At 40.4% G+C, this 23,277-nt stretch overlaps 1 protein-coding gene across 1 annotated transcript in view; it reads right to left on the reverse strand.

Annotated features, from left to right (window-relative positions):
- WDR35 (WD repeat domain 35) overlaps positions 1-23,277 on the reverse strand; it is a 78,410-nt gene that overhangs the window by 31,591 nt on the left and 23,542 nt on the right. Inside the window, exons 10-13 of the mRNA XM_054024543.1 lie at positions 14,126-14,311; positions 10,350-10,410; positions 3,485-3,629; positions 1,773-1,842 (exon numbers count right to left, since the gene is read on the reverse strand). Coding sequence (XP_053880518.1) covers positions 1,773-1,842; positions 3,485-3,629; positions 10,350-10,410; positions 14,126-14,311 — 462 coding nt within the window. The remainder of the gene's footprint in view (positions 1-1,772; positions 1,843-3,484; positions 3,630-10,349; positions 10,411-14,125; positions 14,312-23,277) is intronic.

Consider the following 23,277-nt stretch of genomic DNA (forward strand, 5'->3'; position numbering starts at 1 on the left):
GCCAATGGCAGGGAGACTCCCTTCCCCTATGTTTTGGTATGTCTAAACTGGACACACTTCTTACATTCATCAATGCTGCGTAGGTTATAGCCTATGTTTAAATATAAGTCGGGTAAGAGGGGAGGCAGGGGATAAGCAGGGCAGCATCCATCACCACAGAGGAGACCTGAGATTTACTCCATGGCCCCAAGTCCCTCCCACCAAAATCATAATTCTAGGAAGTTCTACAAGGTTTGTTTCTCTTACGTTTTCTTTACACCTTCCCCTTCTCAAGAGTTTTTCCCCATAGGAGGCAGTGACTTGGTCCTTTTAGCCTTGTTTTGGTCACAGAATGCCTAGTTATGAAACTAGTATGAGCTGTTGTTCTAGCTTAACAATTAGACTGCTCTATTTTCATGCTACACTGAGGTACAGAAAACACACTTAATTTTAATAACATAAAATGTATTGCATTACTTCAGTAGTTAGTATTTGGTTATTTCACATTACACTGTTTTGTAATATTATTTATGGAGCCCTGAAGGTGCCTTTATTTGTATTTCAGAGTGTCTCATTTACTGTTCATTCAGGATAGTAATATTGAGCTTCACTACTTACTCATCTGCTCTGGAAGCAGAGCTTTCCATTCAATGCACTACGGCAGAGAGGCTCTCAGTGTCCCATAGTCATTTAATAAATAAAACTATTTCCAAAATGCAGATTCTCCAGTCTACTTGAAATTCCCATTAGTGGCTGAACTGTACGTGACATCTCTATGAAGAGAACACTCTCACTGTTTTACAAAAGCCAGTGATTTTGCCCTATAAGAAAATAGCAGCATTTCTGTGTTTTATTTGTAAGTCAATAAATAATATTTCTCTCTTTTATTTAAAACACAGCTGCCTTCAATTTAAAATGTTTTAAAATATGTGTTGCTTTGCTTTAATAAGAGACAAATCTCAGCTATTTTATTTGTTCATGTCAATTCAAAATTTCATCTGTATTCTGTATTTGGTCTACTAAGTAACTTCACCTGTCTTCCTTTATAACTTCTTTCCTCTACAGTCTAAGAAGCCACAGGTGAACTGCTCTGGCAGTTGGGGATCAATAGTAGGAAAGTGCATCTTGCCTACTGTAAATCTACACGAAAGCAGCTCAAAGGGGGTTACCAAGCAGCCACAGGGTTCTGCTGCTCTGGGAAGAAACTATCAAGCATCACTCGTAAACAGTGATGCTTATTATGACCCTGAACTATGGGAAATGTAGTAGTAATAGTACTAATAATAGCTCCCAAATTTACTGAGCAAATAAGATGACACAGTCCCTGATTTGAACAGCCCACAACTGTTGTTTTAGACATGGTGAAACAAGTAAGGGTAATAAAAGGTGAAGGAGGGAGAACAGGGATGAGGAAGAACACAAACACTATACAAAGATGTCAAGGTTATTCAGCGTAAGCATGCGTACATCTTGATAGCGCAGTTAAAAGAGCAGCTGGCAAATTTTTGAATTATTGATGTCTCATGGGCATCATGTTTGTTTTCTTTCTTTCTAATTCTCTAGGGTAGGCACCATGCCTTTTCTATGTTGTGTCAAATTCATGGTACTGTATAAACGTATGATGATAATAAGCAGTAGAAAGAGAGGAACAACATGTGCAGGAGGTGGGAATACAAGGAAGTTTAAACAAAATGGCCACACACATTTTAAAATGTATTAATCTTAACAGAGTAATGCTCACAATTATTAAGTAAGCAATAATATAGAATATACTGGTTAAAAGGGTCACTTACTTGAATGGCCTTGCTGTAATCGAGCACTCCATCTGCAGCTCCAGAAGGGATATCATCAATGTGATAAATCCTATGCAAAAGAGTAGGGTTTCAAAGGAGAAGAGTGGGGTGAAAAACAACTATCTGCAATCTTGAAAAAAGTGCATCAATTTGGGGAAAGATTAAAAGTAAGCCAGTTTTTAAGCTCTGGCAGTGTCCCTTTAAAAGAGACAAGGTGGGTGAGGTAATATCTTTTAGCCCCTTTACGTCAATTCAAAGCAGAGTTATTACTATTGTTATACATATAGTACCAAAGATTAACATGGAAATGTGGGAATAGAGGAGTTGGTGGATTTGGAGGATGCTGTGGAGATAATAATAGTATCGTTGTGGAAGGAGGATGGAATCCAGTGAAGGGGAAAAAAAAAAATAAACAAAATAAATCACACCAAGGTTGGGAGTCTGAGAGACAGGAAGAATAGTGAAGCTACTGCCAATAATGGCGACAGGAGCAGGAAGGAAACATTTTGGAAGAAAAATGAGGAGTGTAGCTTTTGACACATTGAGTTTGAGATGACGGCAGGCCATACAGGAGTAAAGGTGAAAGATACTGTACAGTCTGAGATATGAGTTTGTTTACAGTGAGCCAGGTCAGGGAAGAGGCGACAAGTAAGTGTTGATGGGGGGGGCACAATTTAAAGGTTCGGGGGGTGGCATGTAACCACCTCATGCATCACCTCTGGATCTAGAACAGAGGTTTTCAAACTGTGAGGTGTGCTCCCCTGGGGGGGCACAGAGGAACATTTGGGGGTGGGGGGCAAACAGCAATGCCAAGCATCTTGGGCTGGGGGCGCCAGGCTGTTGCTAATGGAAGGTAGGGCAAGCCCTGCTACAGTGCGAGGGGAGCAGTTTCCCCCGGGCAGAACCCCTGCTATAGGAGTGGGAGAGCGACCTCTGCCCTGGAAACAGGCCCGTGGCGTTCGCCCTGTGGAGGTCTGCAAAGCAGGCTGCAGGAAACGCTGGGACTCCAGCAGCGAGGAAGAAGAAGCAGCCACATGTAGCAGGGCTGGGAGAGGGGGGAGAGGCTCAGCCCCCATCCAGTTGCCCCACTGCTTCCTCCCTCTCCGCGCTGCACAGACCCATGGAGAGTGCCGCTGCCAGGGAGAGCTGCTGCCTCCTCGCTGCTGGGCATCCCGAGGCCTTGCCCACCCTCACTGCTCTATGGGGCAGAGTCTGCAGTGGCCCCTCTGGATGGGTCCCATCAGGACATTTAGCTGTTGGCAGAAAATCGTGGGTGGGGGGGATGTCACGTGACCTTCCCTTATGCATTGCCTCTGGGTTAGGAGTAGAGAGGTAGCTGTGGATGTCATCAACATGGAAACAGTCATGGGAGTGGATAAGCTTGCCTAGGGATAGTGTGTGTAAAGAAGAAAAGAAGCCAAAGACGGAGCTCTGAGAGTGGGAGAGGATGAAGGAGCCACCAAAGGAGACATTGAACAGGAGGTCACAGAGGCAGGAGGAGACTGTGAAAATGCTCTAACCAAAAGCAGTTCTGGATAACGACTATGCATTAAAAACCATTCTCATTCATTTACTTAGACAGGCTTATGAGTCAGCAAACTGAAGTCATAAAAATGATGAGAGGAGAGGAGTGGATATTTCCAGGAAGGCTCTCTTAACAATCATGTTGTGGTAAAGCAAAAAAATATATACATCTAAAAACTGAGACAAACCTCTCTCTGCCTTCTTTTCTAGTCCGTGCTACCTGATTGATTTCCATTGCTGTGAGCTTCTTGGCAACACGGTATTGCCAGATATAAAATGCTTCTTTTGAAGCTGCTATCACATGGGTTTTGGTCATTGTAACAAATAATGGTCCTGTAATACAACCCAAACAGTAATAAAATTAGAATGGCAAATTAAAACATGGACCAAATTCATCAAATGGAAACAAGTGAAATTTTGCTCAAGTGGACAGAATTGCATCTCTCTAGTCCTATGGAAAAAATAACTACAGAATACTGGTATATTTCATTCATTACTGACTTACTTCACTGTAGCTGTATATACACAGGCAAAAGAAGGGTGTTTTTCAATCATGTGAGCTCAATCAAGTTAGCTTAAATCAACTGAATCGTCCCTACCACTTCTTAATACCTGTGCACACACAGTTTAACACATAAAGTCTCGCACTCAGGAAAGCTAATCCAAATGAACTTTTAAAGTGGATTAGGTAAATCTCATTAAACCCCTGTGTGGACACACTTATTGTATGTCCTTAATTCAGTTTAGTTTAGTTTAATTCACTTTGGAAATGTATTAAACTGTATTAAAGTCACGTTAATTCTGAAGAAGAGTGTCCACAGAGAGGTTTAATGTGGTTCAACAAACTGAATGGATGAACTATCAGGCTACAGATCAGTAAGAAGATTCTAGTGATATCAAGAAAAGCTCTAATGATGTGTATGCAATAAAATCAATATCCTGGTCTTGATTTAGGATTAACTATTTGTATTATATATTCAACCTATTTATATATATACACATGTCAAGAAAACATTTGAAGTGGCAAATAGCATGGCCCAAAGAAGATAAACCATTATGCAGGATTCCTTGACTGCAACTAGGTGAAAACAATTAGAATTTTGAGCAAAACACATGACTTGAAAGTGCTGTATGTATGACAGATTTGTTCAATTAATTATGAAAGGGCCAAATCCTGAAATCCTCCTTCATTAATGTGGACTTAATGATTTGGCCCGAGGAAAACATGCATTTGCCTTCTTTTAAATTTTACAACCAACAAGTCTTTTAAATGGAAATTAAAAGAACAGCCACAGGGGTGAAATGCTTGCAAACTGCATGGAGACTATTTAAAAATATCATAACAGAGACTCAAACTAAATGTATACCCCAAATTTAAAAAAAACAGTAAGAGGACCAAAATAGCCACCCTGGATAAGCAGCAGAGTAAAAGAGGTGACTAGAGGCAAAAAAGCATCCTTAGAAATTGGAAGCCAAGTCCCAATGAGGAAAATAGAAAGGAGAATAACACTGGCAAATCAAGTATAAAAATATAATAAGGCAGGCCAAGAAAGAATTTGAACAGCATCTAGCTAAATATACAACAATTAACAGCAAAATAGTTTTTAAGTAAATCATAAGCAGGAAGCCTGACAAACAGTCAGAGGGGCCATAGGACAATTGAGGTGCTAAAGGAAAACTCATGGAAGACAAGACCACTGTGAAGAAGGTACATTAATTCTTTGTATTGGTCTTCACTGCAGAGGATATAGGAGAGATCTCCATACCCAAGCCAAATGAGAAATCAAATTCAAAAAATTCCACATCTCAGGCTAGAACGAAAGGTTCATTCACACAGGTAACATAGTGAGAACTCAAAATCCAATTCTTTGGCATTAAATTATTCAAATTCTTCTATTGCATAACACTTGTGCATAGCTCTGGAGGGAGCTACAAGCCTTTCACAAGCAGAACCAACATTAAAGCAGACAGATGGATAAAAAATGTCTGAATGAGTTTTCACCTTTTTGAGTCTGAGGGGGATTATACAAGGTAGCTCCTGGCTGTATAGTACTGTAGAAGAGTAAATGTAGGCCTAGGAAGCCAGATGCTGAAACTTAGGGGTATCTGAATGATATTTTTAAAATATACTGTTTAAATATATTTTATGTAACTATTTATATTTTATATATTCATTTACATGTCTATTTCAACAATTAGCTCAGTTTCTACCTACATCTAAAGGTCCAACTTCACCAGATTCACTCATACTATTCACTGAACTCTAATCACAGGGGACTGAGTTCATTCTATTCTTCTAATTAGTGCACAGCTATAAATCTCACAACAATCAGAATGCTTTCATCCTTTACAAATAAAACAGTGACCTCATTTTTCTGACTTCTGAGAAGTAAAAGTATCTTTCATTGCAAATCAGAAGTTTTAGATTTAGGACAACACACTAAATAGTGTCAAACACATCATCCCAAGAATTCAGATAACTGCATTTGTTGCCCCATTAATTTTCAGGACCCGGCTCAAAATTGCCCTCCATGAACTTCCTCCAGTCTCTCTTCTCTCCCTCAGCATCTTAATCTCTGCACTGTCACATACTCATCTCATCACTATTCACATGAGGACATTCCCTTCCAAACATTCTGCTATCTAAAGCAGCCTTCTATTATTCATCCACCTCATTAATTCTTCCTCTCATTTCAAAACACAAGTAAAAACACAATCTTACCTACCCTTCTTAAACAACAAATAATTTCTTCCTCTGCCACTAACTCCCTAATTGTATTACTAGGCTCTGTGATAAATGTGAGAAGGGAGGAACAGGCAGTAGAAACAAAAGTGAAACTGCTTGAGCAGCATATTCCAGAAGTCTTGAGGTCTTTCTGAGTGTAGCCTTCATTGATTTGAGATCTACCATACCATTCTCTCACTAGAAGGGAAAACCTATAATGGCAGCAGGCCATAAAAGAGACCCAGTTTGGGTCTCATATCTGTGAGTTGTGAAGAATATATATTAAGGTTATAACAATCAACAAGAATGCACTTTTATGTAGAAATCCATGATTAAATCGAGTCTTCCTGACTAGTGATTTAAATCATGATTTAAATCAAATCCACCCTTATATTACAAAAATCTACATAATTTACTATGAGTGACATTGTGTTGCCACCAGCGACTGGGCTTAGCATATACAACCACTCATTCATTTCTCTACAATCAAGGAGCCAAAGCCCATGAACCTAGCATGGCATCAGAGTCCCAATGAGGCCCTCTCATTTGTTGTTTAGAAGTCAGAGAATGTTTAAATGCCGATAAAAGAAAACATCTTACCATGCAACAGACTAACGGACCATCAAGGAGAGGATAGAAAATTACAGGGATAGGAAAGGTTGCACAGAGAATGCAAAGAAGCCTTTTCCAAATTACTTGAACTCTCTTTTATAATTTAGGCCTGACTGGATCCATGGCAGTATACTCAGTTCAGTAGAGTTTCTTTCTTTTTTAATGACTGAGAATTTAAGAATGGGATTTTGTTTTTCCTTTCTTATGTGCAGTTGTAAAGAGGTCTGTAAAAGACAGACTGAGGACAGAAATACTGAAACACAATCTTCAGCTTTTGTTTATCTGGATTTTAAACTGTGACTTAAATTGAAACAGACAGTCCATACAAAACAACTTCTACATTAAACAGAAGGTTACAGTTGCATGGATAGGCACTCAAAAGTCAGAAAATGTGAACTGAAAGGTTGCAAGAAGAGTTGAAGATATACATGTAAATTTAACTTTCGCTCCTTGCGACTCAAGTGCTTAACTGCGTAACCTCCATGTCCATCAGTGTAGGTATGTGGCATGGAATTTCTTAGGCCGTTTTTAAAAAAAAGACTGAAAAGATGAAAAACACAAAAGGGGGATTCACTCTCCAGGATTCTGAAGCACTGCTGTTTGTAATAACTGTGAATAGTGCATCAAAATTACATAATCAGGAACTAATTGGCTGGACAATATCAGAATATTCTACTTCATTCACTCAGGAGTCAAACATCCTTTAAAGAGGGATGAATTTAATTTTAATTATGATCTATGGCATAAATTTAGGAATACGTTCTCAATCCACAACTGATCTCTTAGTGCCATCAATGTGAAGTTCACAAAATGGCAGAATAGGACTTTTATGTAGTAACTGAACTTTTAGGTATCAATATTATATGTTAAGTTATGTTCAGCAGCATTAAGTGAGAAAATAAGCTTGCCTTTAGGATCACAAATATTTCTGGATCGTGCTTTTCTTCCTTTCACATCTTCTTTTCCCTGTATTCCTCCTCCTTCCCTGTCTTTGTGTCACTTCAGTTCTCTTCCCTCTTCATTGCCATACCTGTAGCAACTCCCAGTTCCTCCTATGGACTTAACTACCACTCCTACCCCTATTTCGCCTGATAAAATAGTCAGCTATTAAATATTTAGTTTTGGAATTAATACCTCAAATAAGATTAATGGGGGCAACATTCATGATTCTTAGAGTCATTGTTTCAGACTCTCAGAAGACAACAATGCACTGATTTACAATCACAAAGTCCTTTTCACAACCAGGAGGGCTAAAAGTTACGTTTTCATTAAAAGATTAAGCCTATATTCTGCAGAATCTGAAGATGCAGTTTCCAAAAATACATCAAGCAGACTGGGAATCTGACATCAGGGTCTCAAGAGGTGCACAGGAAAGAGCCCCTCTTCTGAGAATTTTATGAATAAGGCTGCAAGTCTGTCACGGAGGTCACAGATTCCATCACTTTCCATGACCTCCATGACTTCTGCAGTGGCTGGTGCTGGCTCGGGCTGCCCGACCCAGGCAGCCAATGGGCCAGCAGAAGCAGTTTGGGGGGTGTGAGAGGGGGCTAGGGGCAGAGGGCTGGGAGGTGCAGGGAGATGCTTACCTCGGGATGGTGGAGCTCCCACTGGCATGGCCCTGCAGCTCCTAGGTGGAGGAGGGGCCAAGGGGCTCTGCATGTTGCCCGCACCCACAGGCCCCACCCCCGCAGCTCCCAATGGCTGCGGTTCCCGGCCAATGGGAGCTGTGCAGACGGCGCTTGTGGCGGGAGCAGCGCGTGGAGCCCCCTCGCCCCTCCACCACCTAGGAGCCAGGGACATGCGGAGTCAGGCAGGGAGCCCCTGTCAGCCCTGCCAACCCTCCTCCCCAGCACCAGTGGGGGTCCCAGGCCACATGCCATGGCCTGGCCCCACCCCCAGCACCAGCGGGAGTCCTGGACCACCTCCCCCAGAGCACCCCCCAAACAGCTTCAGGCCCCCGCCCAAGTTTTAGTTAGGGGTATATAGTAAAAGTCATGGACAGGTTATGGGCCATGAATTTTTGTTTACTGCCTGTGACCTGTCCATGACTTTTACTAAAAATGCCCGTGACTAAAACATAGCCTTACTTATGAGCAACTCAAACTCATTAACCCCTCCCAGTTTTAGGGCAATCTGTTTCAATATGCTTTCACTACCTAGCTAAATTAGCTATGTGCGCTTGAAGAGCAAATCCTTCGTTAACTCTGCACTTCATGAGCTCATAAAAAGTAAAGTGCCACACATGCTCAGTAAGCTATTTTAAAAACTTCATTACATGGTGAAATTACAACCAATGTTCTCTTGAATAAATAAGACACTTTGCCTTTTCTTTACTACTGCCAAATTTCAACTTCCAGCCATTGTGGCTGTAGAGCTGCTAAAGGGTTACAATATATATATTATATATATATATATATATATTGTAACCCTTTAGCAGCTCTATATATAATACAGAGATATATTTTGTACTCTCATATTCAAAAATTACTGAATATTTTTGCTCAAACTTTTTTTGAACAATCATTCTGGGGCAGAGAGCAAGCATGGGAAAACATCTCCTGAAATATGAAAGTTCCTCAAGATAACAACTGAAAACGGGGATTTAGAATGTCTCTGCCACATTTCAGTAACAACTATTGAATGCTGAATTGGACAACAGGGCCTTATTTACTGAAAAACTGTGAAGTTTGTCAGTTTATTTTTCTCTTTTATCTGTCCCAAAGCTTCCCTCTGATTGTTAGAGTGCAACTGACAGTCCTTACTGAGGCAAAACACCCCACTGGCTTTACTGGGAGTTGTGCCTGAGTAAAGACTGCAGGATTAATAGCATTTGCCAACCATTTGGAATATTTTTTTAATGCAATTCAACCAACTAACTAGCAGGGAAAGTTCACATCTATCAGATGAACCTGACTTTCTAATGTTTAATTATTTTTAAATACTTAATGTTACAAAGAGGCACATATATGTTTGGGGATTGGTCCTGCTTTGAGCAGGGAGTTCGACTAGATGACCTCCTGAGGTCCCTTCCAACCCTGATATTCTATGATTCTATATTATCCTTAGATGACCCTGCAGATGTAGTTGACATTAAAGTAATGAGAGAAATTGTTTTTAAAAGTAAAGGTTATTTGGGAAGCTGCAACATGTTTTAGTGAAAGGGTGAGTCAAACTATTTTAACAGATCTGAGAAAGGATTCACTCTTTATAAATGTGCATTTGTTAATAATAGAAGCATTACTGTAGCTGTAATGGAAAAAGTTTAAGTCATTAAAAATGTCTACTGAAAAACGGAGAAATGGTACCAGTTAAAAAAAGCTCCCATTGTTAATAGGTTGCATTAATCAGAGAAGTCAGGGTAGGTTCAGCCTTTTTTATGAGCAACAGAAGTGTGTTTATAGAACTAAAGTATTTACAACTACTTTATTAATAAAAAATAGTGGTTTAATACTCATTTCCTAATACATATCACAGTTTACTCCACAGTAACCTTGAATTGCTATTGATTACTCTCCGATTATATTTAAAATCTAAGAGGAAGGCATAGTGGCTGATATAATAGAATCATAGTAGATAAGACACAGGAAAGTGAAGGATTTGTAGAAACAAAACATTGTTGTCCTATTGAACAGTTTTTCACAGTAGCTTAAATGACCATTATAAGATATTTGAGAAGTGGGAAAAGCAACAGAACAACATTGTTAGTATTTGCTTACCAATGTCGATATATTTTGGATCGAGGGGTGTACCAATAGAATTGCAGAGAACCAGCACGTACTGTATAGAAATAAGAGCAAACATCAGTGCTACTATATTTGTTTAGGTCAAAAAGTTAACATACTGTGTAAGGTCATCCTTTTGTGAAATGCTGCTCATAACCTGTACATCTCACGGGATCACAATCCTGTTCAGCAACATGGAGAGCAACAGTACCAAAGGCATCATAAACACAAATGCAGTGCACAAATGAGAATAATGCTACTCTTACCTCCTACCTCTACATGAGACTCAAACTACGAAACGGGGCTTGAAAAAATGATTAACCACATACTATCAAGAATTGCATCTACTAGTCAAAAGATGGCATGAAAGAACAAAAGGCCCCACTCGCTGGATCGATCGCTGCCTGCTGATCCGGTGGGTAGTATAAACATAACCCCAGTGTCTTAAAAGGTGTACTGTGCTGAGATTCCTTATAAGGGTCCTGTCAGACATTTCTTAAGCTATCTTTACACTGCAACTAGACACCCCAGGATCGTGGGGCTCAGGCTGTGGGGCTGTTTCATTGCAGTGTAGACTTCCAGGTTTGGACTGCAGTCTGGGCTCTAGGACGCTGAGAGGTGGGAGAGTCCCAGAGCTCGGACTGCAGTCCGAGCCTGCAGGTCTACACTGAAATGAAGCAGCCACCCAACCTGAGCCCTGGCAGCCGTAGTCAGTTAGCATGGGCCAGTCGCAGGTCTTCCTTTGCAGTGTAGACATTCAAAGGATGGAATCACTGAGGGTATCAGCATCAGGTTAACAGGTATATGATAAATTTGCAATCTGACACCTCTGTAAGCTGCTAGAAGGCAGAGTTCTTGTTTTGGCCTTACCCACCTACCTTCCCAATACCACAGGATTCTCAGCAGCTACAGAAAAACTGACTAGAATCTTGCCACTTTTACTCTGCTGCTACTGCTGCTTGGAAAAGCTATGAACATTAACAGATGATCTGGATCAGTCTGCCAAGAGACTCAGGAAGATGTGACTCAAACGAAATGGCAGCTTGGACCCCATTCTCAGAGAATGCTACCTATTTGTCAGGGGTGTGTTTATTTTTCAAACCCTGGAATGGAAACATTTACATCAATGATTGAATAGGAAAGTGAGGGCCTATTAAATGAGACACATGAAAACTGACAGCAACATGTGCTGCAGGAGCTCCAGGTTTAAAAGCAGGATTTCTATGCCTGAGATCATCAAGGAGCTGCTATACTTGCTCTCAAAGATATGGAAAAGAATTAGCTCTCCACAGTTCTTTCACTTTGCTGACTGAGTCATGTAACTTGCACATAAGTAGGCAAATACAGCACTTAAAATGCATGTGGTATACGAAAAGCCTGTCGCTCAGAAAAAGATAAAATATCTGAGCATCAAAAAAGAAAAGATCTTTTCAGTTTTTCAGTAGGTGATCCACTCTCCTCATTCTCTCAGTAAGTAGAGAGCAGTAGTTAAAACTTATGATTTATTTTTCTCTGGTTTTCTCATAATTGTTCTTTGTTATTTTAAGCCAGAATTCTAGATTTCCAATTAAATACGACGATATTCCTTGAAACTTCACGATCAAAAATTGAGACACCACACCTGTTATTTGTAATTGATTTTAACCCCCCTATTTTTTTTTGGGGGGGGGGGGAATTATTCCTATATTTTATCTACTCTCAGTTTCTCTACCATGTCCTTGTTGCTGCACTTCTAAGATTCTATGTCATGAGATCAGAAGAAGGCTGATGGGACAAGAGTTTCCAAGATGCACAGTGGAGTGGAAGGCAAGGAGAGAAATGTGCTGCTGGAATTTAAGAGGTTTCATTACACTAGGTCTGAGCAAAGTAGAATGGCTGAGAGTTAGAACAGGTTGTCAAGCCACACCACTGTCTCCTCTTCAAGTCCAGCTGAGGATCCCTCCTCATCTTCCCCTGTGATACACTCTAGGCAGTGTTGCTGGAACTAGCCCTTTTGTCTCATCAGCTCCCACTACAATGTCTGTCACAAAACTCTCCTCCTGAGGTCATGATTCTAGTTAACTAAATCTACAGAGAAAGAAAATCTTAGTATATACATGATATGATATATTGCTTCACAGAGCAATTCTAATGATCCAGTAGCAGAAAGTTAAGCTTGCCCACTTCTGTCACTGAATGTTGACCAGCCCTTAGTAGTAAAGGCAGTATTGGAGATACAGACCTACCAGTAATAGGAGAAGTGGAGAAGAAACTGAAAGATAAGAGACATTTGTAATCCTGAACAGTTAAAAATAAAAGGGTTTTGCTTATTTATTTCCAAGAAAGAAGATCAAATGTCTTCACCCACACCAGTAGAGTTGCATATTTTAAAAGGTGCAGTCCAGGAAAATCTCTCAGTTAATTGGACTTCAATTTAGTTGGACGTTTCTGGCCATGTACCATAGGACCATATTTTCAGCACACACCACAGCACACTATTACCGTACAATCAGTTGAATTAGCACTAAAATGATTCTTTTACCGTTGCACCAATTGACTCCGTCTCATGCTCCTCCTTTGTAAGCAACATACAAATGATATAGAAAATAACTGAATTAATTCAGAAATGAATGCAGTAACCATTAAATGATGTAAATCTGATAGTAAAATGTACATCTATCCTAGACATTTTTACAGCATCTATCATCATAGTATCTAGGTGCTACAAAGAAAGTGGAATGTGAAATGTAAACGTACAGATAATAGGATGAGTTCATGGTACTAACCCTTTAGCAACATATACAGACCTTTTATATAGATATGAAAGATCATGCCATGAAAGAAAGAAGAAACAATACAAGCATGATTTATTTTTATAATTCTGTTTTAAAAACTTAAAAGAAGAAATGGTCCCTGCATCCCTACCTCACACTCACTTTCTCTCTTTATAGTCTTTAATTTTCCAGTGTAGACCAGTCTTTGGACTTGAAGTTGGACATTACATTTGGAAATGTACATTTTATTCCATCTTTTCCCACCTATTATTTTAATTATATTATCTCAAATTCTTTTTTTTTTTTTTTAATAATTGATAGGGACATATCTTGCGTATTTTAGTATGCTCCTGATAATGGTCTGATCCAAAGCCCATTTGAACACAATAGAAAATCTCCCATTAAGTGCCCCCAATTCAGCATGTACTTAAATCCATGCATAACTTTAGGCAACTGAGTAGCCCCATTGTATTATTATGAAAGGACTGCTGTCAGATATGTCTAGAAAGACAAGTTGGTGAGGTAACATTTTATTGGACCAACTTCTTTTGGTGACAGGGACAAGTTTTTGAACTTACACAGAACTCTTTTTTCAAGTCTGGGTTTATAATAGTTATTTCATTTCCTGCTTTCCATTGATCAAAACAATCTTTAAAGTCTTGATTTTTTTCTAAATACAGAATTTGTATTTCTTTGAAAATTGTTTTCAATGTTTCTAAAGCAGCAACAGTTAACATTGCTCCTCTTCTTACACCCCCATTAGCTGTTTGTAAGAACAATGAGAATAGAGTTTGTTAGTTAACTCCTGCTGCAATTTTTGTCTCTTTAAAGTGTGTCCCATCCAAATGGTGGCTAAATTTAATTGAAGGTGATAGAATGGTGCAGATTCAGAAACTGAAGTACATTTTCCTACCATCTGACTGTAATTTTAAGGTTGGCCACATCTGTGCCTGACAACATCCATTTAAAAACCAAAATCGTTGCAAATTAGATTAAAAAAAAAAAAAAAGATTTTACCTGAGGTTGGTTTTCATCAGCTTTAGTTGCCAAAATGCAGAAGTCTCCACAAGTGGTTATGGAAATCAGACTCTTGACATATTTCACATACTTTTCATTGTTTTTTGTATCCCAAAAAACCACACAGTATTCAGGACGATCCGGTCGGGTATATGCATAAACCACTGTGTTGGAGCAGTAACCCCACTGATGAGAAAAACATTTGTTAATTTTAACCAGAAATTACGCAAATTGAGTGACAAGTAGTACATCATTACTGCAGAAAAAGTGTGGTTCATATACACTACCAGTATCCATCAATATTTCCCCCTTCCTCTCAAGTGAAATGCTGTATCGAAAACTGTAAATTTATTCCTGTTCTAAATTGCTGGATTGACAATCCAGGAGACTGAAGCCTTTTGTTAATTAACAAAATGGGTAGGAGTTAGCTTTCCCACACTGCTACACCAACCCATTTCAATCCTGAACTGGAGTAGTCCCCCAGGGATGACAGAAGAGTTCATTTTCCACAATCTAGTCTCTTTTGAGTTTGTTACAAGTTCCAATTGCTGTGTTTATTTTTGTGATGTGAACACTTGCCCTCTGGGAATTGGACTGGGAATCTTAGAAATCACAGAAATGTAGGACTGGAAGGGACCTCAACAGATCATTTAGCCCAGTCCCCTGCACGGAGGCAGGACTAAGAGCTATCTATACCATCACTGACAGGTGTTCTTACATACCTCCAATGGCAGAGGTTCCACAACTTTCCTAGCACTTTGTTCCAGTGCTTAACTACCCTTATTAGGAAGCTTTTTCGTAATGTCTAACCTAAATCTCTCCTTCTGCAATTTAAGCCCATTACTTCTTGTCTTGTCCTCAGTGGAGAAGGAGGGTGGCCCAGCTGCTTGTGGGGGACAGTGTGCTACCTGGAACCCCTGCTGGTGCTTGCACCCTACCTGGCTCTGCACCTGGGGGGCTTCCCGGAAGCGACGACATCCCCCTCACTCAGCTGCTAGGTGGAGGCGTGACCAGGCAGCTCTGTGTGCTGCTTCCGCCTGCAGGCACCGCCCCCACAGCTCCCGTTGGCTGCGGTTCCCGGCCAATGGGAGCTGTGAAGCCAGCGCTCTGGGCGGAGGCAGCATGCAGAGCTGCCTGCCCATGCCTCCACCTAGCAGCTGAGCAAGAAGGATGTTGCCGCTTCCAGGGAACCCCCCAGGTTAGCACCACCCACAGCCCACCTCATCCCGACTGGTACCCCAACCCCATGCCCCTCCCATACCCAAACTATGCTGGTTGGAGGGGAGTAGGGGGTGCGGTGGCATGAGACTGCTTCAGCAGTTGCCGGCATGCCTTGCGCAGGAGCTGCCTGAGCTGCCATTGAGCCACGCGCACCGGCCGCTGCAGAAGTCACGGAGGTCATAGAAAGTCATGGAATCCATGACTTCCATGACCTCCGTGACAAACGTGCAGCCTTACTTGCTGAGTCGAGTGAAAGAATTACTTCTCATGTCTTGCTTACAAAACTCCTACTAATATATCCCAGAATGATGTTAGGTTTATTCTTTTGTTTTTTTGCAGCAGTACTACACTGTTGACTCATATTTAATTTGTGATTGACTATAACCCCCAGATCCTTTTTTGCAATGTTCACTCCTAAGAAGTCATTTCCCATTTTATATCTGTACAATTGATTATTCCTTCCTAGGTGTAGTAATTTGCATTTGTGCTTGTTGAATTTCATCCTACTTATTTCAGACCATTTCTACTGTTTGTCAAGATCATTTTGAACTCTAATCGTGTCCTCCAGAACACTTGCAATCCCTCCCAGCTTGGTATCGTCCACAAACTTTATAAGTGTACTCTCTTTGCCATTATCCAAATCATTTATGAAAATATTGACTAGAACCAGGCCAGATCCCTTCCAGCTTGACTGTGAGCCACTGATAACTATTCTCTGGGACTGGTTTACCAACCAGCAGTGCACCCACCTTATAGTAGATAAGTCTAGGCTATATTTCCCTAGTTTGCTTATGAGGTCATGGGACACAGTAACAGAAGCCTTATTAAAATCAAAATATACCACATCTACCCTTTCCCCCTATCCACAAGGCTTCTTAACCTGTCAAAGAAGGCTATTAGGCTGGTTTGATATGATTTATTCTTGACAAATCCACGATCACTGTTACTTATCACCTTATCTTCTAGGTGCTTACAAGCTGATTGCTTAATTATTTGCTCCATTATCTTTCTGGGTACCAAAGTTAAGATGACTGGCCTATAAGGTCATGTCTACAGTACAATCTTAAATCGACCTATATTAGGTCAACTTACAGCCACTGAATAAATGACTGCAGTAGCTGATGTCCACACTACCTTCCTTCTGTCAGTGGTGTGCGACCTCAACGGGAACGCTTCCACTGACTGAAGAGGGGCAGTGTGTGTGTGTGGCGGAGGGAGGGGAACTGAGAGCCAGGGCTCTCAGTTCTGCGCAGCTCCCCACTGGGAGCCCAGCTGCCCCTGGCGCTTCTCGCCTCCATGTTCCCAGCCAGTAGCGGGGGAGCAGCTGCCCAGGGCTTCTCGCCTCCAGCAGGTAGATCTGCGCCCTGAGTCCAGTTGGCTGCTGTGCTCCCAGCGGGGAGTGGGGAGCCAGGACCCTGGAGGAAGCCTGGGTAGCAGCCTGGCTTGGAGCAGAGACCTGGCAGCAACCCAACAGGGGAGCCTAGAACTGGCTTTCTTGTCAATTTCACAGCTCTGGCAGAGCCACGAAATGGACAAGAATGACAGCCAACAGCCAATGTAAGGAACACAGTGTCTACAAAGTCACTGTGTCACCCTGACTACACCAACATAAGCCCTATGCCTCTTGTGGAGGAGGAATTATTATGTTGCTGTAGTAGGGCACCTACATCAGCAGGCGCATGACACAGTTAGGTCGACACACTGCCTTATGTGGATCTAACTCTGTAGTGTAGACCAACCCTTAATCACAAATTAAGGCCCTTATTCTGCATTTTATAGCTAGGTACTGTATTTGCCCTTGTCCAGTCCTCTGGGATCTCTCCCATCTTCCACAAGTTCTCTTTTCATAGAATCATAGAAGATTAGGGTTGGAAGAGACCTCAGGAGGTCATCTAGTCCAACTCCCTGCTCAAAGCAGGACCAACACCAACTAAATCATCCCAGCCAAGGCTTTGTCAAGCCGGGCCTTAAAAACCTCGAAGGATGGAGATTCCACCACCTCCCTAGGTAACCCATTCCAGTGCTTCACTGGAATGTTTAAGTTCCTGAACTTGAAACCATCTAACTTGTCTAAGGGCTTGTCTACACTTAAACCACTACTGTAGTGCAGTTGCACGACTGCAGCTATGCCGCTGCAGTGCTTCAGTGAAGATGCTACCTATGTCTGTCGGCATAGGCACTCCACCTTCCTGAGAGACGATAGCTAGGTAGACGGGAAAATTCTTCCATGGACATAGCAATGTCTACACTGGAGGGTTAGGTCAGTTTAACTGTGTTGCTTAGGTGTGTGGATTTTTCACACCCCTGAACAATGTAGTTATATCAACCTAATTTCCAAGTGTAGACCAAGCCTATGTAATTCTTAACTTGTTCTTTTTCTAAAGCCTCGGATTCTACCCCATTTAAACTGATGTTCACTATGTTAGTTGTCCAATCACTGCTAACCTTTTTGGTGAAAACTGAAACAAAAAAAGGCATTTTCTGTTATTGTCTTTCCCTCCAAATTTGAGTAATGGGCCTGCCTGGCCCTTGGTCTTCATCTTGTTTCTAATGTAGTTGTAAAATGTTTTCTTGTTACTCTTTATGTCCCTATCTAGTTTAATGTTATTTTGTGCCTTAGCCTTTCTAATTTTGTTCCTACATAGTTGTGATGCTTTTTTTATATTCATCCTTTGTAATCTGAGCTAGTTTCCATTTTTGTATGACTCTTGAGTTTCAGGTCATTGAAGATCTCCTGGTTAAAACAGGGTGGTCTCTTAACATACTTCCTATTTTTCCTACGCACTGGGATAGTTTGCTCTTGTGCCTTAATAATGCCTCTTTTAAAAACTGCCAACTCTCCGGAAATCTTTTTTCCTTTAGCTTTGCTTCCCAAACACATAGGAAACATAATAAATCAAAGAAATATCCCAAATCTTGCAATCTTACAAGACTTGGACAGGCCAAAATAACCAAGTGATTATTAAAGCATTAAAAATAACTCTCCCACAATAACCCCATATTTTCTTACAAAAATAAAGAGCATCTTCTTCATCCCTCCCAAAAATAAAGAATCAGTAGAAGTCTGGGAATATGGAATCAGAGAGCAGACAAAAAGGCAAGGGCAGCAATGAAAAGGCCAACCATTGCAACTTAGGATCAACCAATGATTTTATCTTAGCTAAATGGCCACATATTTTCAATTTGTTTTAATCATTTCTTAGGGATTATCTGAAGTGAAAAGATAAGATATATCCCATCAGAGAAGGGAAAGAGTGCCCTTTAAGAGTGAGACATGATGGGAAACCTCTCTCTGATATAAAGAAAAAAGGAGCTCAGCTTGAGGAAGTTTTGATAGAGGCAGGACCCATAGGAATTGAAGATGTAGGGCCCATCTGAGAAAACAACTGGTGGTTTTTCTTCCTTTGTTAAATATTTTTTTAATTATGTGCTAAGAAATAACAACTGTTTGGAAAGTGCACTTGGTTGGTTAGTGCATTCTATGCCAAGAATTCTGAGGATCCTCTTCACAATAGATTACAAATAGCAACTGTGATATAATTAAATAATACCATCAAGGAAACTTGAATTGTTACATAAATAGTATTGTACATTTTCAAGTCTATGCAATATTCTTTTACTGTGTGTCACCATATATAGCAATGGTCTCAGTGAGTTAAGGGGTAAGTTGAAAAGTCCAGGAACCACCAAAATTGTAAATACTGCTACTTCTACTGATAACAATGGTGAGATTACCAATGACTGACAGTGCCCAATGGATTTGAGTAAAATATTCCAGAAATTTTTAAAAGGAAAATTCTACAACTATCAGTCCGATATTTAGTAGATACAATCTCCAGATTATTAATCACTATTATCCAAATAACTGACAAATCATTCTAAACAGCATCAAAAACTCTGAAACTGTAGCAATAATTCTAGGTTTTAACATTAAAAGAAATAATTAAATCTTGCTATTGTTAGAGAAACTTCCACTCAATTTATGTTATATAATAGTAGATACAAGACCTCCCACATTCATTACTTTTACTAGTGGCAAGGAATATTAACTGCTTGTCATACAATTCTCAGCCTTGTGGCCACTTGTTATTGTTGTTAATAGTACCTAAAAGGAAAGATATTGGGGACTAGATGCTTTTAGTAGACTGATAATGGGATACTAAGCCTTTCAACTCGAGGTCATTGGTTCAAATCTGGTCCAAGTCAATAATGACTTTCAATTACTACCATCTGATAGTTGTTCAGTGGCCAGTGTGAACAGCTACTTCCCATTAGGAAGGTACTGATATAATCAGAAGGGCACACCAAAGTCATGAAAAGAAGTAATAAAATGTGCTACATATTAAAGGAAGAAATTTAGCTTTGAACTAGCAATCTTTAACATTGCTACTAAATATATTGTCAATAGACTCCATATGTTTGCTGGATTAATAAAGTAGAAAATAATTATGAAAGGGTAATTAAATCCAAATGAGCAGCTAAGAATCTATATCTTTATGCAAGCACAGCTGTTCCCACAAAGACTCAGTTTTGCAAGGGAAAGAAATGCAGTTTACACACAGAGTTCTTAGAACTCAGGTTTCAAAAAATCCCTTATTCCTTCCTCTGACATCTCTAACCCAGGTCTGGAAATACGTACATCCTGGGATGCAACCCGAAAATGTTTTTTTCAGTGTCTCATACATACCAATGATAGTTCTAAGTAAAACAAATAAATATAAAAAGTCATAGTGATGTATTCCAGTTACAAATTTCCCACAGAACACACCAGGTAGCACTTCCTCTGAGGCTGGTTAGAATTTTTTTCCAATGTGGATTTCCAGAACTTCTTCCAGCAAATTTACAACGAACTATCTGGAGTCTTTTCCTAGCAGACACAGATCATTCTCCAGTGGCTTTTTACAACAGAGTGAAACACTGTCTTTAATTATAGTTGCAATATGTTCTTCTGAAGGTTTCATGTTATGCTCTTTCATCTTTTCAGCTTTATTTTACAGTCTATTTAAATGCTAGTTAACAAAAACTTGAATGGTTAACATAAACAAGCAATCTTTTCAATTCATTACTTCAGTCATCCCTCTCCACTATTATGTTACCTTTAAAATTGAATAGCAAGGAATATTCTTTGTTCAGATCACAGTTTTTTCAGCATGCTGACAGCATACATTTGCTACCAGATAACATCAGATAAAACAGGAAAACAATGCCTTGCTAAATTCTTAACCAGGAGCCCACTTTGTACTGCTGTATTTTCATCTTGAAAAGTCATATACAACAACATAGTGTAAAGATTTTATAAGTACTGTTTAACTGTATCTAAACATAAATGTCAGTCTACTTGCCTTTTAATAAGTGTATTGCTAGTTTTACAATAATATGATTTTTTAACTTTACACAGGAAAACAAATGTAATATAATTGCACCGAATAAAGTTATTCTTAATGTCAGATTTTCCCCAGAAGGTGAAATGGTTGAAGCAAATCTTTACAAATGAACCAATAGTCACATACATTATTCAAATGTGCTAGAAGTCTACACAGACTTCAGTGAGAGTGGGATCTTTCAAGTCTCCCAGACGTATCGATTTCAGCTATATAGCACTTACAGGGATAAAGCTTAGGTCCTTTTCACACTACTACTTTTAAATGCAATTTTGTGACCAGTTACAAATAGGACAGTTCAGTTTCTGTTCATTTAGCAGTATTTCTGCCATCACAACCACGTTTATACTCACTGCCCAATGGTATTTCTATAAGTGCATTCTGGGAAAATCTAGGCAGCTCTCTCATCATGTCTCCAGCACAGGACAGGAAGCCAAAGAAAACAGCTGCTGTGATGCTGGCAGACTAGGTAACAGCTCATGCCCAGGCCCCACTGAACACTGACGAACACATAACTGGAAACCAGTCTGGCTCACCTGTCTGTTAGCCTTGTTAAAATAGAGGTTAAGTTGATAAGAATGTGTTTATTGTTTAAACTTGATGAAATGCTTGTAGCATGTTGCATGTACTGATCTCACTTATAACATCTGTACCGAATGGTATAAAGTTATATTGAGCGTTTGCATTGTAACCTGCTGTAACTGTGCAACTAACCAAACAAGAAAGAAGCATTAATTAGTGTAAAGTGCTGGTCCTGCACACAAGACAACCCACTGAAACCAAATGAGCCACTAAAAGACATCAAAGGACAAAGACTTTCTTGACTGCCTCTCTCCCCCACCCAACATCCCTGAAGAGCAGACTGGTGCCGACACTTGTTCTATCAGTTTGAACACTGGGGATAGGAATAAAAATGCCTTACCAGAAGGAAATAGAAGTAGAATTTGGAGAGGGCAAAATTTCTAAGCATAAGAAAGGGATCCCCAAGCTGCTTAGCTTGGATTAGCCCTATAGGACATATAGAGCTTGCATATGACAGCAGTTTCTGTTACCTTTTGAAATCTAAAATTGTAACTCATTTGTGTTGTAAGTTTACCTGCTTTAACCTTGTAAACATTTCTTTTTCTTAGTTAATAAATCTTTAGTTAATTTATTATAGAATTGGCTACAAACGTTGTCTTTGGTGTGTGATCTGAGGTACAATTGACCTGGAGTAAGTGACTGGTCCTTTGGGAGCAACCTGAATATTGTTGTGATTATTGGTGTAAGGGACCATCTATATAATAAAGGCAAGCCTCCCTAGGTATCAAGATAGATCGGAATACCCAATGAGACTGTGATTCTACATGAAGACTGTTGTAGTGCTTGGTTGATTAAATCTACACGCAACCAGTTTGGAGGTTGTGCCCTGTTGTGAGACGCTCTCAACCAGGCGTCGGCAACCTTACAGAAGTGGTGTGCCGAGTCTTCATTTATTCACTCTAATTTAAGGTTTTGCGTGCCAGTAATACATTGTAATGTTTTTAGAAGGTCTCTTTCTAGAAGTCTATAATATAACACTAAACTATTGTTGTATGTAAAGTAAATAAGGTTATTAAAATGTTTAAGAAGCTTCATTTAAAATTAAATTAAAATGCAGAGCCCCCCGGACTGATGGCCAGGACCCGGGCAGTGAGAGTGCCACTGAAAATCAGCTCGCGTGCCACCTTTGGCATGCGTGCCATAGGTTGCCTACCCCTGCTCTAGACAGCTTTACAGACATAAAAACAGCATCATCAGCATGTGGTTTAATATTCTCTGGGATGCTCTACCACAGACAGTCGGTAAGAAGGAGAACCAACCAAACTGGTTACACAAACATGGTTGGAGAGCTCTGTCTGAGCTATAAAAAAAATATAGTATAGAACTGATTACTGGGTTCCAGCCAAAGTTTTTGATAAGGGTGAAATACTCTTAGCTGCAATGATTACTGATAGAGTTTTAACTATGTGATGGGACCCAGCCAGGGTCTCCCAGGGTCAGCCACCTGGCTAACAAAATTGCAGTGAAAGCCTAATATTGCGGGATCTGCTATTTCCACGATGTTGCAAATTAAGTAGGGCCTTAGTGATGTGCAGATACAAGCCATGTTTTCAATCAACTATCCTGGTGACTGACTGGTTACAAACTTTAGGTCAGGTCTTCACTCAGACTTATACAACTACATTACTCAAGGATGTGAAGAATCCACACCCCTAAGCTTCATAGCCAGAGCCATCCCTAGGGTATGGCAAATCAGGGCAGCTGCTCCGGGCCCCATGCTTTGGGGGGCCCCGCAGAGGCCCCCCTGAATCGCCGTACTCTAGGGATGGCTCTGTGTGCATGTTGTGCGGGGGGCGCAAGGCCGGCCCAAGGGGGTGGGGTTAGGGAGCCAGCGGGGGGGAGGGGGAACTTTGCAGTCATATGCTGCATCTACAGAAGAAAAATTCAGATCCATAATTTACCACCAGTGCTGCTTCACCAGTGGTAGCAGCAGTGGAAATGGTAGGGCAGACAAGGCTAGGGTGACTA

Source organism: Malaclemys terrapin, chromosome 3, assembly GCF_027887155.1.
Source record: "Malaclemys terrapin pileata isolate rMalTer1 chromosome 3, rMalTer1.hap1, whole genome shotgun sequence".
Lineage (NCBI taxonomy): Eukaryota > Metazoa > Chordata > Testudines > Emydidae > Malaclemys > Malaclemys terrapin.